Genomic DNA, 16,868 nt, shown 5'->3' with positions numbered 1-16,868 from the left:
TGTCATTACCCCAATGTGTCATTAACCCAATGTGTCATTACCCCAATGTGTCATTAACCCAATGTGTCATTACCCCAATGTGTCATTAACCCCAATGTGTCATTAACCCCAATGTGTCATTAACCCCAATGTGTCATTACCCCAATGTGTCATTACCCCAATGTGTCATTACCCAAATGTGTCATTAACCCAATGTGTCATTAACCCCAATGTGTCATTACCTCAATGTGTCATTACCTCAATGTGTCATTAAACCCAATGTGTCATTAATCCAATGTGTCATTAACCCCAATGTGTCATTAACCCCAATGTGTCATTACCCCAATGTGTCATTACCCCAATGTGTCATTACCCAAATGTGTCATTAACCCAATGTGTCATTAACCCCAATGTGTCATTAATCCAATGTGTCATTAATCCCAATGTGTCATTAATCCCAATGTGTCATTAACCCAATGTGTCAATCATATAATCACGTTGTTTTCAGGCCTTCAACTCCAGTTGAAACGTAAACACTTCAGGAAGACACGTTTTTAAATCAGGAAGCACGTGACTGGGGGAGATGGAGCACGATGTCCCACGGAAATGAAGGCCAGCATTTTCTGACACAATTCCACTGGCATTTGATTGGCCTGCAGCCAAGTGCACGGTGACAGGGACATCCTAGAGTTTTCTGACACGGTGACAGGGACATCCTAGAGTTTTCTGACATGGTGACAGGGACATCCTAGAGTTTTCTGACATGGTGACAGGGACATCCTAGAGTTCCTGACACGGTGACAGGGACATCCTAGAGTTCCTGACACGGTGACAGGGACATCCTAGAGTTCCTGACATGGTGACAGGGACATCCTAGAGTTTCCTGACATGGTGACAGGGACATCCTAGAGTTTCCTGACATGGTGACAGGGACATCCTAGAGTTTCCTGACATGGTGACAGGGACATCTTAGAGTTCCTGACACGGTGACAGGGACATCCTAGAGTTCTTGACACGGTGACAGGGACATCCGAGAGTTTTCTGACATGTCCACCTTGTAACCCGGTCCTTCATCTCTGCAGGTCCAGTCCACCTTGAAGCTTCATCGTTCACCTCTGACCTGCGAGACACAATCGACATCGACATTGAACAGAACAGTACAAGATGCAGAGGAAACATTCATGGACTCAACATTAAAGTGGAACATTTTTTTACTCAAACATTACAGCAACAATGGCTCTGAGTGAGACCCCCACGGCAAATGAGAAATGCATCCGTGTCTGTATCCCAAATGGCACCCTATTCCCTATATAGTGCACTACTTTAGACCAGAGCCCTATAGAACCCTATTCCCTATATAGTGCACTACTTTAGACTAGAGCCCTATAGAACCCTATTCCCTATATAGTGCACTACTTTAGCCCAGAGCCCTATAGAACCCTATTCCCTATATAGAGCACTACTTTAGACCAGGGCCCTTTGGTCCTATGAACCCTATGCTATAGGCCCCGGTCAAAAGTAGTGCACTATATAGGGAATAGGTTGCCATTTTGGAGCGTAGCCTCAGTGACTCATAATGCTGCTGGGCTGTGGTGGAGAACCAACCAACGCTGCTAGAATATTCTAGGCAGAGGGAGAATACTAAGTCTGCCTGGAGAAACTGTCTAATAAGTCATCTTAACTGGCTTACTGGCTGCAAGTAGGGGTTACTCCAAATATGTAGATTTAATTCAATTGGATTCAAACTGGGTCACACGGCTATTAAAGGTGCCAAGTGAGACAGCAGAGCAGAGGAAGCCAGTCTGAAGTGAGAGAGCAGAGGAGAGGAAGCCAGTCTGAAGTGAGACAGCAGAGGAAGCCAGTCTGAAGTGAGACAGCAGAGGAGAGGAAGCCAGTCTGAAGTGAGAAAGCAGAGGAGAGGAAGCCAGTCTGAAGTGAGACAGCAGAGCAGAGGAAGCCAGTCTGAAGTGAGAGAGCAGAGGAGAGGAAGCCAGTCTGAAGTGAGACAGCAGAGCAGAGGAAGCCAGTCTGAAGTGAGACAGCAGAGGAGAGGAAGCCAGTCTGAAGTGAGAGAGCAGAGGAGAGGAAGCCAGTCTGAAGTGAGACAGCAGAGCAGAGGAAGCCAGTCTGAAGTGAGACAGCAGAGGAGAGGAAGCCAGTCTGAAGTGAGACAGCAGAGGAGAGGAAGCCAGTCTGAAGTGAGAGAGCAGAGGAGAGGAAGCCAGTCTGAAGTGAGACAGCAGAGGAAGCCAGTCTGAAGTGAGACAGCAGAGGAGAGGAAGCCAGTCTGAAGTGAGACAGCAGAGCAGAGGAAGCCAGTCTGAAGTGAGAGAGCAGAGGAGAGGAAGCCAGTCTGAAGTGAGACAGCAGAGCAGAGGAAGCCAGTCTGAAGTGAGAGAGCAGAGGAGAGGAAGCCAGTCTGAAGTGAGACAGCAGAGCAGAGGAAGCCAGTCTGAAGTGAGACAGCAGAGGAGAGGAAGCCAGTCTGAAGTGAGACAGCAGAGGAGAGGAAGCCAGTCTGAAGTGAGACAGCAGAGGAAGCCAGTCTGAAGTGAGAGAGCAGAGGAAGCCAGTCTGAAGTGAGAGAGCAGAGGAGAGGAAGCCAGTCTGAAGTGAGACAGCAGAGGAAGCCAGTCTGAAGTGAGACAGCAGAGGAGAGGAAGCCAGTCTGAAGTGAGACAGCAGAGGAGAGGAAGCCAGTCTGAAGTGAGACAGCAGAGGAGAGGAAGCCAGTCTGAAGTGAGACAGCAGAGGAGAGGAAGCCAGTCTGAAGTGAGAGAGCAGAGGAAGCCAACTTAACAAATGTGGGAAGCATTGGAGTCAACATGGGCCAGCATCCCTGTGGTTATCCCATGTTTATGTGTATTGTCTCTACAACTAAATAAACATGGTTATGTGTATTGTCTCTATAACTGTAAATAAACATGGTTATGTGTATTGTCTCTATAACTGTAAATAAACATGGTTATGTGTATTGTTTATAACTAAAGACACGTGGTTAATCTCTCTGTGTGGATAGATTGCAGGGTTAACGGTTATTCTCTCTGTGTGGATAGATTGCAGGGTTAACATGGTTATTCTCTCTCTGTGTGGATAGATTGCAGGGTTAACATGGTTATTCTCTCTCTGTGTAGATAGATTGCAGGGTTAACATGGTTATTCTCTCTGTGTAGATAGATTGCAGGGTTAACATGGTTATTCTCTCTGTGTAGATAGATTGCAGGGTAAACATGGTTATTCTCTCTGTGTGGATAGATTGCAGGGTTAACATGGTTATTCTCTCTGTGTGGATAGATTGCAGGGTTAACATGGTTATTCTCTCTCTGTGTGGATAGATTGCAGGGTAAACATGGTTATTCTCTCTGTGTGGATAGATTGCAGGGTAAACATGGTTATTCTCTCTGTGTAGATAGATTGCAGGGTTAACATGGTTATTCTCTCTCTGTGTGGATAGATTGCAGGGTTAACATGGTTATTCTCTCTGTGTAGATAGATTGCAGGGTAAACATGGTTATTCTCTCTCTGTGTGGATAGATTGCAGGGTTAACATGGTTATTCTCTCTCTGTGTGGATAGATTGCAGGGTAAACATGGTTATTCTCTCTCTGTGTGTAGATAGATTGCAGGGTAAACATGGTTACTCTCTGTGTAGATAGATTGCAGGGTTAACATGGTTATTCTCTCTGTGTGGATAGATTGCAGGGTTAACATGGTTATTCTCTCTCTGTGTAGATAGATTGCAGGGTAAACATGGTTATTCTCTCTGTGTGGATAGATTGCAGGGTTAACATGGTTATTCTCTCTGTGTAGATAGATTGCAGGGTAAACATGGTTATTCTCTCTGTGTGGATAGATTGCAGGGTTAACATGGTTATTCTCTCTGTGTGGATAGATTGCAGGGTAAACATGGTTATTCTCTCTGTGTGGATAGATTGCAGAGTTAACATGGTTATTCTCTCTCTGTGTAGATAGATTGCAGGGTTAACATGGTTATTCTCTCTCTGTGTAGATAGATTGCAGGGTTAACATGGTTATTCTCTCTCTGTGTGGATAGATTGCAGGGTTAACATGGTTATTCTCTCTCTGTGTAGATAGATTGCAGGGTAAACATGGTTATTCTCTCTGTGTGGATAGATTGCAGGGTGAACATGGTTATTCTCTCTCTGTGTGGATAGATTGCAGGGTAAACATGGTTATTCTCTCTCTGTGTGGATAGATTGCAGGGTTAACATGGTTATTCTCTCTCTGTGTGGATAGATTGCAGGGTAAACATGGTTATTCTCTCTCTGTGTGGATAGATTGCAGGGTAAACATGGTTATTCTCTCTCTGTGTAGATAGATTGCAGGGTAACCATGGTTATTCTCTCTCTGTGTAGATAGATTGCAGGGTTAACATGGTTATTCTCTCTCTGTGTAGATAGATTGCAGGGTTAACATGGTTATTCTCTCTCTGTGTGGATAGATTGCAGGGTTAACATGGTTATTCTCTCTGTGTAGATAGATTGCAGGGTAAACATGGTTATTCTCTCTCTGTGTAGATAGATTGCAGGGTTAACATGGTTATTCTCTCTCTGTGTGGATATATTGCAGGGTTAACATGGTTATTCTCTCTGTGTAGATAGATTGCAGGGTAAACATGGTTATTCTCTCTCTGTGTAGATAGATTGCAGGGTTAACATGGTTATTCTCTCTCTGTGTAGATAGATTGCAGGGTAAACATGGTTATTCTCTCTCTGTGTAGATAGATTGCAGGGTTAACATGGTTATTCTCTCTCTGTGTGGATAGATTGCAGGGTTAACATGGTTATTCTCTCTGTGTAGATAGATTGCAGGGTAAACATGGTTATTCTCTCTGTGTAGATAGATTGCAGGGTTAACATGGTTATTCTCTCTGTGTAGATAGATTGCAGGGTAAACATGGTTATTCTCTCTCTGTGTAGATAGATTGCAGGGTTAACATGGTTATTCTCTCTGTGTAGATAGATTGCAGGGTAAACAGACATTGACAGCAGCAGAGCCCCCTCCAGACTCACTCAGCATGTCATCTGCCTGCCTCAGCTACCCCGGAGTGTGCGAGTGTGTGTGTGTGTGTGTGTGTGTGTGTGTGTGTGTGTGTGTGTGTGTGTGAGAGAGAGAGAGAGAGAGAGAGAGAGAGAGAGAGAGAGAGTGGTCTGTTTATCTGTGCGTGGTCTGTTTCTCTCTCTCTCTGTCTGTCTTTCTGTTTGCATCGACTGGCCATCACATTAGGGTGTCTCTGTAGGCTTTTTAAAGACACTGATTGGTTAGAGATGCAATTGAGTGTCTCCTAGCTGAATGTCACATAAAACACATCAAAACAACAACCGCTGAACGGAGGGGAGGAAGGTGCCCTGCGTCTGAACGGAGGGGAGGAAGGTGCCCTGCGTCTGAACGGAGGGGAGGAAGGTGCCCTGCGTCCTATTCCACAGGTAATGATATCTAACAAACGCCACAAGACATTCCCCTTCATGACAGCAGCAGCTGTCGTTGCCGTGTGCCTGTCTGGCACTTTGATAAACCATCTAACCATCTGTCCACAGAGCTTTACAAATATGTTTTAACGTTTAACAGTCCAACATTAGAAAACAAACCCAAGAACATCTCATCATTTAAGCAGGTTAATGTTTGGTTACCAGCTGACAGAGGTACGACACACAACTAAAACCATCTCATCATTTAAGCAGGTTAATGTTTGGTTACCAGCTGACTGAGAGGTACGACACACAACTAAAACCATCTCATCATTTAAGCAGGTTAATGTTTGGTTACCAGCTGACTGAGAGGTACGACACACAACTAAAACCATGTCATCATTTAAGCAGGTTAATGTTTGGTTACCAGCTGACTGAGAGGTACGACACACAACTAAAACCATCTCATCATTTAAGCAGGTTAATGTTTGGTTACCAGCGACTGAGAGGTACGACGCACAACTAAAACCATCTCATCATTTAAGCAGGTTAATGTTTGGATACCAGCTGACTGAGAGGTACGACACACAACTAAAACCATCTCATCATTTAAGCAGGTTAATGTTTGGTTACCAGCTGACTGAGAGGTACGACACACAACTAAAACCATCTCATCATTTAAGCAGGTTAATGTTTGGTTACCAGCTGACTGAGAGGTACGACACACAACTAAAACCATGTCATCATTTAAGCAGGTTAATGTTTGGTTACCAGCTGACTGAGAGGTACGACACACAACTAAAACCATGTCATCATTTAAGCAGGTTAATGTTTGGTTACCAGCGACTGAGAGGTACGACGCACAACTAAAACCATCTCATCATTTAAGCAGGTTAATGTTTGGTTACCAGCTGACTGAGAGGTACGACACACAACTAAAACCATCTCATCATTTAAGCAGGTTAATGTTTGGTTACCAGCTGACTGAGAGGTACGACACACAACTAAAACCATCTCATCATTTAAGCAGGTTAATGTTTGGTTACCAGCTGACTGAGAGGTACGACGCACAACTAAAACCATCTCATCATTTAAGCAGGTTAATGTTTGGTTACCAGCTGACTGAGAGGTACGACACACAACTAAAACCATCTCATCATTTAAGCAGGTTAATGTTTGGTTACCAGCTGACTGTGAGGTACGACGCACAACTAAAACCATCTCATCATTTAAGCAGGTTAATGTTTGGTTACCAGCTGACTGAGAGGTACGACACACAACTAAAACCATCTCATCATTTAAGCAGGTTAATGTTTGGTTACCAGCTGACTGAGAGGTACGACACACAACTAAAACCATCTCATCATTTAAGCAGGTTAATGTTTGGTTACCAGCTGACTGAGAGGTACGACACACAACTAAATCCATCTCATCATTTAAGCAGGTTAATGTTTGGTTACCAGCTGACTGAGAGGTACGACACACAACTAAAACCATCTCATCATTTAAGCAGGTTAATGTTTGGTTACCAGCTGACTGAGAGGTATGAGGCACAACTAAAACCATGTCATCATTTAAGCAGGTTAATGTTTGGTTACCAGCTGACTGAGAGGTACGACGCACAACTAAAACCATGTCAGCAATTATTTGTATGGGCTGGGCTGGGCTGGGCTGGGCTGGGCTGGGCTGGCCTGGGCTGGGCAGGGCTGGGCCGGGCTTGTTTGTTTGTTTCTGTCTGTTTGTTTGTTTGTTTCTGTCTGTTTGTTTGTTTGTTTCTGTCTGTTTGTTTGTTTCTGTCTGTTTGTCTGTTTGTTTGTTTCTGTTTGTTTCTGTCCGTCCGTCTGTCTGTAAAATCTATGGTGTTCAATTAACCTGACGCCATTAGCAGTTTAAAAGGTAAGACCGACCACATAATGTAAAAAGTTCCTCTGACCTTAAAAATGGATTAACGGCTAAATCAATTTCCCCGTGTGCTGCTCCAGCCACTTGAAGCATGTAACTAACTGTATCTGCACTTCTCAAAGGTCAAAGGTCTTTCAAATGTCTTCTGCCTTTTCCTTTCCTACACGCTTCAAGTCAGAACCAATTCTACACATCTTTCAAATGAGATACGGGAGCTTTCTAAGTACAATGTCAGAGATGGTACAGGATGGTTTTGAATGACAACATCGTAAACATTTGGGATTTAAAAGCCAGAAGGTATCTCAGTGGATTGGCCGACTTCACTGTGTGGATCACAACAATACGCCACTTCTCCTAACTTGGTATGAAATGAAACATGTCAGTTGGGTATATAACAATATTTAGATAGTGTTGTTTCTCTTTGAATGTCCCAAAAACACTAACTTCAGAAACTAAAATAGATTGAATACTTGTTAGAATTTGATGAAGACATTCTCATAATGGATTTTTCATTCTAAATGAAAAATCAGAAGAAGTGGATTTAATCTTTGATAGTTTAGTGCAATATTTGTAATGATCCTAGTCTTAAAGGAGGATAGGTGATTGATTTGCCCACGTCATTATTTTCAATAATCCATTGGTTTCTTTTTTGGCTCTACTAAGCAGAAATGGAGAGCTGTCAACGGATAGAGGAAGATTCCTCATCCCCCCGGGGAAAGAAGAGGCTGTTTTCTCCCTATCAGCAGATCTGTTGACTTCTGTCCTGTTAGACATGACCTGTAGGAACTAGACGTTTCTCCACAGACGCTGATGCTGCAGGAAATAGACATTTATCCACAGGAAGCAGAGAAAGCATCAGTGATGCTTTAGGTGAAACCCCAAGCACAAAGAAACATCGTCATGATCTAATACTACATTTATGTAATGAGAAGAAGAAATGCTTCAGAAATGATTTATTCTGAATGGCCCATGAAAACACTACAACAAAGATAGTCAACACCGAGAGAGAGACAGAGAGACAAAGAGAGAGAGAGAGAGAGAGAGAGAGAGAGAGAGACAGAGAGAGAGACAGAGAGACAAAGAGAGAGACAGAGAGAGAGACAGAGAGACAAAGAGAGAGACAGAGAGAGAGACAAAGAGAGAGAGAGAGAGAGACAGAGAGACAGAGACAGAGACAGAGAGACAGAGAGAGAGACAGAGAGAGAGACAGAGAGACAGAGACAGAGAGACAGAGAGACAGAGACAGAGAGACAGAGAGACAGACAGAGAGAGAGACAGAGAGAGAGACAGAGAGAGAGACAGAGTCAGATGATAAATTAATATCAGAATCCATAGAAGAAATGTCTATGGTACCACAAAGTATCCCTGTCTGAACAGAACTGATTTATCCACAAAGTATCCTTGTCTGTAGTGTCCTGACATGTGGTCTACTCTGTAGTGTCCTGACATGTGGTCTAGTCTGTAGTGTCCTGACATGTGGTCTAGTCTAGTTTCCTGACATGTGGTCTACTCTGTAGTTTCCTGACATGTGGTCTAGTCTGTAGTGTCCTGACTCCTGACATGTGGTCTACTCTGTAGTGTCCTGACATGTGGTCTAGTCTGTAGTGTCCTGACATGTGGTCTAGTCTGTAGTGTCCTGACATGTGGTCTAGTCTGTAGTGTCCTGACATGTGGTCTACTCTGTAGTTTCCTGACATGTGGTCTACTCTGTAGTTTCCTGACATGTGGTCTACTCTTTAGTTTCCTGACATGTGGTCTACTCTGTAGTGTCCTGATTCCTGACATGTGGTCTACTCTGTAGTGTCCTGACTCCTGACATGTGGTCTACTATGTAGTGTCCTGACTCCTGACATGTGGTCTACTCTGTAGTGTCCTGACATGTGGTCTACTCTGTAGTGTCCTGACATGTGGTCTAGTCATTCCTGGAAACCTTTGCCCAGCACACCACATCCTGAATGACATCTCTCTCTGCCAAAAGAAAAGAGTGTTGCAGCCCTTAACAATTTAATTAACCTGCAAATCAGGCCCTTTCCCCATCCCTGTACTTACTAGGAGGGTATTATGGGATGTTTCCAAGAACGAATAAGCCAAGCTCTTGCCAGTTTACCTGAGCCTGCGGTTTTCATTTATCCCTTCCTGACAGTAACAAGCCTTAAAACTAGATGAGTCATTTGCTGCTTTTGTCAATACACCGTGGCATTTTCTACTGTCTGTCTACATGACACTGAGATCATTCTCTCTGTCTCTGTCAGTCAGCCAGCCAGTCAGTCTCAGGAGATAGGCAGTGGCTGATTAGGCCATGACTTCAGCCCGAAATGGCACTCTATGGGCCCTGGTCAAAGGAAGTGCACTATATAGGGAATGGGGTGACATTTGGGCCAAACAGTGCATTTGGAAAGTGTTCAGACCCCTTGACTTTTTCCCCATCAAACTACACACAATACCCCATAATGACATCACAATACCCCATAAAGAGAAAGCGAAAACAGGTTTCTTGCAAATGTATATATAACAATCCCCCCCAGAAATAAGTTATTTACATAGGTATTCAGACCCTTTGCTATGAGACCCAAAATGAAGCTCCAGTACATCATGTCTCCATTGATCATCCTTGGAGATGTTTCTACAACTTGGAGTCCACCTGTAGTAAACATGATTGAACATGATTTGGAAAGGCACACACCTGTCTATATAAAGGTCCCAGCATTGTCAGAGCAAAAACCAAGCCATGAGGTCAAAGGAATTGTCCGTAGAGCTCCAAGACAGGATTTTAACAAGGCACAGATCTGGGGAAGGGTACCAAAACATTTCTGCAACATTGAAGGTCCCCTAGAACACAGTGGTCTCCTTCATTCCTAAATTGAAGAAGTTTGGAACCTCCAAGACTCGTCCTAGAGCTGGCAGATGGTCACTCTTGACAGAGCTCCAGAGTTCCTCCGTGGAGATGGGAGAATCTTCCAGAAGGACAACCATCTCTGCAGCCGTCCACCAATCAGGCCTTTATGGTAGAGTGGCCAGACGGAAGCCACTCCTCAGTAAAAGGCACATGACAGCCCGCTTTGAGTTTGCCAAAAGACACCTAAAGACTCTCAGACCATGAGAAACAAGATTCTCTGGTCTGATGAAACCAAGATTGAACTCACTGGCCTGAATGTCAAGCATCATGTCTGGAGTAAACCTGGCACCATCCCTACGGTGAAGGACATCATGCTGTGGGGATGTTTTTCAGCGGCAGAGACTGGGAGACTAGTCAGGATCGAGGGAAAGATGAAAGGAGAAAAGTAGAGAGAGATCCTTGATGAAAACCTGCTCCAGAGCGCTCAGGAGCTCAGACTGGGGGCGAAGGTTCATCTTCCAACAGGACAACGACCCTAAGCACACAGCCAAGACAACGCAGGAGTGGCTTCAGGACAAGTCTCTGAATGTCCTTGAGTGGCCCAGCCAGAGCCCGGACTTGAACCCGATTGAACATCTCTGGAGAGACCTGAAAATAGCTGTGCAGCGACACTCCCCATACAACCTGACAGAGACGAGAGGATCTGCAGAGAAGAATGGGAGAAACTCCCCAAATACAGGTGTGCCAAGCCTGTAGCTTCATAGCCAAGATGATTCGAGGCTGTAATCGCTGCCAAAGGTGCTACAACAAAGTACTGAGTAAAGGGTCTGAATACTTATGTAAATGTTATATTTCTGTTTTTTGTGTGTTTTTTTTTAATAAAATTTGCAAACATTTCTAAAAACCTGTTTTTGGTTCGTCATTATGGGGTATTGTGTGTAGAATAAAAACCTGTTTTTGGTTCGTCATTATGGGGTATTGTGTGTAGATTGATGAGGGGAAAAAAAACAATGAACTCCATTTTAGAATAAGGCTGTAAGGAAAAGTGGGAAAAGGGGTCTGAATACTTTCTGACTGTTTCTCTTCTGTCTCCGAGGCCTCTGGGAGCCAAGGAGGAGGGTTGAACAAATACAGTGCCTTGCGAAAGTATTCGGCCCCCTTGAACTTTGCGACCTTTTGCCACATTTCAGGCTTCAAACATAAAGATATAAAACTGTATTTTTTTGTGAAGAATCAACAACAAGTGGGACACAATCATGAAGTGGAACGACATTTATTGGATATTTCAAACTTTTTTAACAAATCAAAAACTGAAAAATTGGGCGTGCAAAATTATTCAGCCCCTTTACTTTCAGTGCAGCAAACTCTCTCCAGAAGTTCAGTGAGTATCTCTGAATGATCCAATGTTGACCTAAATGACTAATGATGATAAATACAATCCACCTGTGTGTAAACAAGTCTCCGTATAAATGCACCTGCACTGTGATAGTCTCAGAGGTCCGTTAAAAGCGCAGAGAGCATCATGAAGAACAAGGAACACACCAGGCAGGTCCGAGATACTGTTGTGAAGAAGTTTAAAGCTGGATTTGGATACAAAAATATTTACCAAGCTTTAAACATCCCAAGGAGCACTGTGCAAGCGATAATATTGAAATGGAAGGAGTATCAGACCACTGCAAATCTACCAAGACCTGGCCGTCCCTCTAAACTTTCAACTCATACAAGGAGAAGACTGATCAGAGATGCAGCCAAGAGGCCCATGATCACTCTGGATGAACTGCAGAGATCTACAGCTGAGGTGGGAGACTCTGTCCATAGGACAACAATCAGTCGTATATTGCACAAATCTGGCCTTTATGGAAGAGTGGCAAGAAGAAAGCCATTTCTTAAAGATATCCATAAAAAGTGTCGTTTAAAGTTTGCCACAAGCCACCTGGGAGACACACCAAACATGTGGAAGAAGGTGCTCTGGTCAGATGAAACCAAAATTGAACTTTTTGGCAACAATGCAAAACGTTATGTTTGGCGTAAAAGCAACACAGCTCATCACAATGAACACACCATCCCCACTGTCAAACATGGTGGTGGCAGCATCATGGTTTGGGCCTGCTTTTCTTCAGCAGGGACAGGGAAGATGGTTAAAATTGATGGGAAGATGGATGGAGCCAAATACAGGACCATTCTGGAAGAAAACCTGATGCAGTCTGCAAAAGACCTGAGACTGGGACGGAGATTTGTCTTCCAACAAGACAATGATCCAAAACATAAAGCAAAATCTACAATGGAATGGTTCAAAAATAAACATATCCAGGTGTTATAATGGCCAAGTCAAAGTCCAGACCTGAATCCAATCGAGAATCTGTGGAAAGAACTGAAAACTGCTGTTCACAAATGCTCTCCATCCAACCTCACTGAGCTCGAGCTGTTTTGCAAGGAGGAATGGGAAAAAATGTCAGTCTCTCGATGTGCAAAACTGATAGAGACATACCCCAAGCGACTTACAGCTGTAATCGCAGCAAAAGGTGGCGCTACAAAGTATTAACTTAAGGGGGCTGAATAATTTTGCACGCCCAATTTTTCAGTTTTTGATTTGTTAAAAAAGTTTGAAATATCCAATAAATGTCGTTCCACTTCATGATTGTGTCCCACTTGTTGTTGATTCTTCACAAAAAAATACAGTTTTATATCTTTATGTTTGAAGCCTGAAATGTGGCAAAAGGTCGCAAAGTTCAAGGGGGGGCGAATACTTTCGCAAGGCACTGTACATTCTATAGACACAACACAGTGTCACTATCAATGTTCTGATGCTCGGCAGGATGGCTGGGTCGGCTGGGGGCATTTACATAACCCTGTATAATCATTGCTGTTGACAAGACTCCGGGAAGAAGGACAAATGTGTGTGTGTGTGTGTGTGTGTGTGTGTGTGTGTGTGTGTGTGTGTGTGTGTGTGTGTGTGTGTGTGTGTTCTAGCTGCTACAGTATGCTAGTAATGAGTGTCTTTGAGCTGACAGACAGAGCTAGCCAAGTGCACTCGGTGGTAGATATTTCCCTCCTGCATGGCATGCCAAGCAAGCAGAGGGCAGCAGGACATCTCTCTGAGGGCAGGACAGGAGGAAGTGAATGTAGCTGAGCTGAGCAGACTGTGACAGCAGGACATCTCTCTGAGGGCAGGACAGGGGGAAGTGAATGTAGCTGAGCTGACTGTGACAGCAGAACATCTCTCTGAGGGCAGGACAGGAGGAAGTGAATGTAGCTGAGCTGACTGTGACAGCAGAACATCTCTCTGAGGGCAGGACAGGAGGAAGTGAATGTAGCTGAGCTTAGCAGACTGTGACAGCAGAACATCTCTCTGAGGGCAGGACAGGAGGAAGTGAATGTAGCTGAGCTGACTGTGACAGCACAACATCTCTCTGAGGGCAGGACAGGGGGAAGTGAATGTAGCTGAGCTGACTGTGACAGCAGAACATCTCTCTGAGGGCAGGACAGGGGGAAGTGAATGTAGCTGAGCAGACTGTGACAACAGAACATCTCTCTGAGGGCAGGACAGGAGGAAGTGAATGTAGCTGAGCAGACTGTGACAGCAGGACATCTCTCTGAGGGCAGGACAGGGAGAAGTGAATGTAGCTGAGCTGAGCAGACTGTGACAACAGAACATCTCTCTGAGGGCAGGACAGGAGGAAGTGAATGTAGCTGAGCAGGCTGTGACAGCAGGACATCTCTCTGAGGGCAGGACAGGAGGAAGTGAATGTAGCTGAGCAGACTGTGACAGCAGAACATCTCTCTGAGGGCAGGACAGGGAGAAGTGAATGTAGCTGAGCTGAGCAGACTGTGACAACAGAACATCTCTCTGAGGGCAGGACAGGAGGAAGTGAATGTAGCTGAGCAGACTGTGACAGCAGGACATCTCTCTGAGGGCAGGACAGGAGGAAGTGAATGTAGCTGAGCTGAGCAGACTGTGACAACAGAACATCTCTCTGAGGGCAGGACAGGAGGAAGTGAATGTAGCTGAGCAGACTGTGACAACAGAACATCTCTCTGAGGGCAGGACAGGGAGAAGTGAATGTAGCTGAGCTGAGCAGACTGTGACAACAGAACATCTCTCTGAGGGCAGGACAGGAGGAAGTGAATGTAGCTGAGCAGACTGTGACAACAGAACATCTCTCTGAGGGCAGGACAGGGGGAAGTGAATGTAGCTGAGCTGAGCTGACTGTGACAGCAGAACATCTCTCTGAGGGCAGGACAGGAGGAAGTGAATGTAGCTGAGCTGAGCAGACTGTGACAGCAGTACAGACAAACAGACAAGGGCAAGACAGGGAGGCAGACAACAGCACTGACAGACAACAGCACTGACAGGGGGGTGACAGACAACAGCACTGACAGGGGGGGGGGGGGGGCAGACAACAGTGTCACTGCCCCTCAAAATGCCTGCACACACACACACACACACACACACACACACACACACAGATGGGAGAATGCTCCCTGCCTCCTCCACAGTATAATAACGCCCGATAGAGCCCTCTGCTGGCCAACAGTAGAGTGCTTTGATGTCCTGCCTGAAGAGGGATTTACACTTCTGATATTTGAGGAAATTTACCATAATTGCTGAGATTTACCTCGTCTGTCAAACAACTGTCAACTGTCACTGACCACTTAAAATGTACAACAATTTACAGTAAAGGTAATCAATGTAAAAACCACTGTTGTGTTCTCTCTCTACCTCTGTCTCTCTCTCTTTACCTCTGTCTCTCTCTCTCTACCTCTGTCTCTCTCTTTACCTCTGTCTCTCTCTTTACCTCTCTCTCTACCTCTCTACCTCTGTCTCTCTCTACCTCTCTCTCTCTCTTTACCTCTCTCTCTCTCTTTACCTCTCTCTCTCTCTTTACCTCTCTCTCTCTCTTTACCTCTCTACCTCTGTCTCTCTCTTTGTCTCTCTCTCTCTCTCTCTCTCTTTACCTCTCTCTCTCTCTCTCTACTGTACCTGAGTGAACGTTCATTGGAGAGGTGGTCAGGAGAAGTTCAGAAGGCCAGCGGAGGTGTAGAAACCGGTGCAGTCGGTAGAATACCTCTGGGAAATCTGGACCGCACTCAGATCAAACTCCCCAAAATGGTACGACCCAAAGCTCTACGTTAAGAACAAGACAAGAGAGTTAGAACAGTACTGTCAATCTGAGTGTTAGGGTGTGTCCCAAATGACACCCTTTCCCCTATATTAGTGCACTACTTTTGACCAGAAGAAGTGCACTAGATAGTGAATAGGGAGCCATTTGCGACACACCCTAGGAAACCACTACTAACATTGTTACGTGAATCTCCTGTTTACACTTGAAGTAGTTCTACATGTCCACGTTGTGAACTGGACCAGAGTTTTGACGGAGGTTCTGGTTATACAACTACAGCATGACAAAAAAATAAATTCCACTCCACGACCATCAACAGAACGACATAACGATGAGACCGCTCTCTCTCTCTCAAAGATGGTGTTACTGTGGTTACTAAGGGCTCCCGAGTGGCGCAGCGGTCTAAGGCATCACTACAGACACCCTGGTTTGATTCCAGGCTGTATCACAACCGGCCGTAATTGGGAGTCCCATAAGGCAATTGGCCCAGCGGCGTCCGGGTTTGGCCGGTGTAGGCCGTCATTGTAAATAAGATTTTGTTATTTTAACTGACTTGCCTGGTGTAATAAAGGTTAAATAAAAATGATGAATGAAATAAACTTCTCAGGGGAACACATGGTACTGACAGAGACTCTCCAGGGACATTCCTATCATGTTGCTTCTCAGGGGAACACATGGTACTGACAGAGACTCTCCAGGGACATTCCTATCATGTTGCTTCTCAGGGGAACACATGGTACTGACAGAGACTCTCCAGGGACATCATGTTGCTTCTCAGGGGAACACATGGTACTGACAGAGACTCTCCAGGGACATTCCTATCATGTTGCTTCTCAAGGGAACACATGGTACTGACAGAGACTCTCCAGGGACATTCCTATCATGTTGCTTCTCAGGGGAACACATGGTACTGACAGAGACTCTCCAGGGACATTCCTATCATGTTGCTTCTCAGGGGAACACATGGTACTGACAGAGACTCTCCAGGGACATTCCTATCATGTTGCTTCTCAAGGGAACACATGGTACTGACAGAGACTCTCCAGGGACATTCCTATCATGTTGCTTCTCAGGGGAACACATGGTACTGACAGAGACTCTCCAGGGACATTCCTATCATGTTGCTTCTCAGGGGAACACATGGTACTGACAGAGACTCTCCAGGGACATTCCTATCATGTTGCTTCTCAGGGGAACACATGGTACTGACAGAGACTCTCCAGGGACATTCCTATCGTGTTGCTTCTCAGGGGAACACATGGTACTGACAGAGACTCTCCAGGGACATTCCTATCGTGTTGCTTCTCAAGGGAACACATGGTACTGACAGAGACTCTCCGGGGACATCATGTTGCTTCTCAGGGGAACACATGGTACTGACAGAGACTCTCCAGGGACATTCCTATCATGTTGCTTCTCAGGGGAACACATGGTACTGACAGAGACTCTCCAGGGACATTCCTATCATGTTGCTGCTCAAATGGAACCCGATTCCCTGCACTACTTTTGGCCAGGGCCCATATAGGGATCAGGTTATAAGTAGTGCACTATAGTGACCAGGGCCCATAGGGATCTGGTTATAAGTAGTGCACTATATAGTGAC

General features: G+C 45.0%; 1 protein-coding gene across 1 annotated transcript in view; it reads right to left on the bottom strand.

The window, feature by feature from the left end:
* Positions 1-996: 996 nt before the first annotated feature.
* Positions 997-16,868, bottom strand: part of LOC139413557 (activating signal cointegrator 1 complex subunit 1-like) — a 33,024-nt gene continuing 17,152 nt past the window's right edge. Inside the window, exons 9-10 of the mRNA XM_071161066.1 lie at positions 15,127-15,270; positions 997-1,099 (exon numbers count right to left, since the gene is read on the bottom strand). Of these exons, the coding sequence (XP_071017167.1) occupies positions 15,154-15,270 (117 nt within the window). The 3' untranslated portion in view covers positions 997-1,099; positions 15,127-15,153. The remainder of the gene's footprint in view (positions 1,100-15,126; positions 15,271-16,868) is intronic.

Source organism: Oncorhynchus clarkii, chromosome 1 (genome assembly GCF_045791955.1).
Source record: "Oncorhynchus clarkii lewisi isolate Uvic-CL-2024 chromosome 1, UVic_Ocla_1.0, whole genome shotgun sequence".
Classification (NCBI taxonomy): Eukaryota; Metazoa; Chordata; class Actinopteri; order Salmoniformes; family Salmonidae; genus Oncorhynchus; species Oncorhynchus clarkii.
This window is presented reverse-complemented; position numbering and strand designations above follow the sequence as displayed.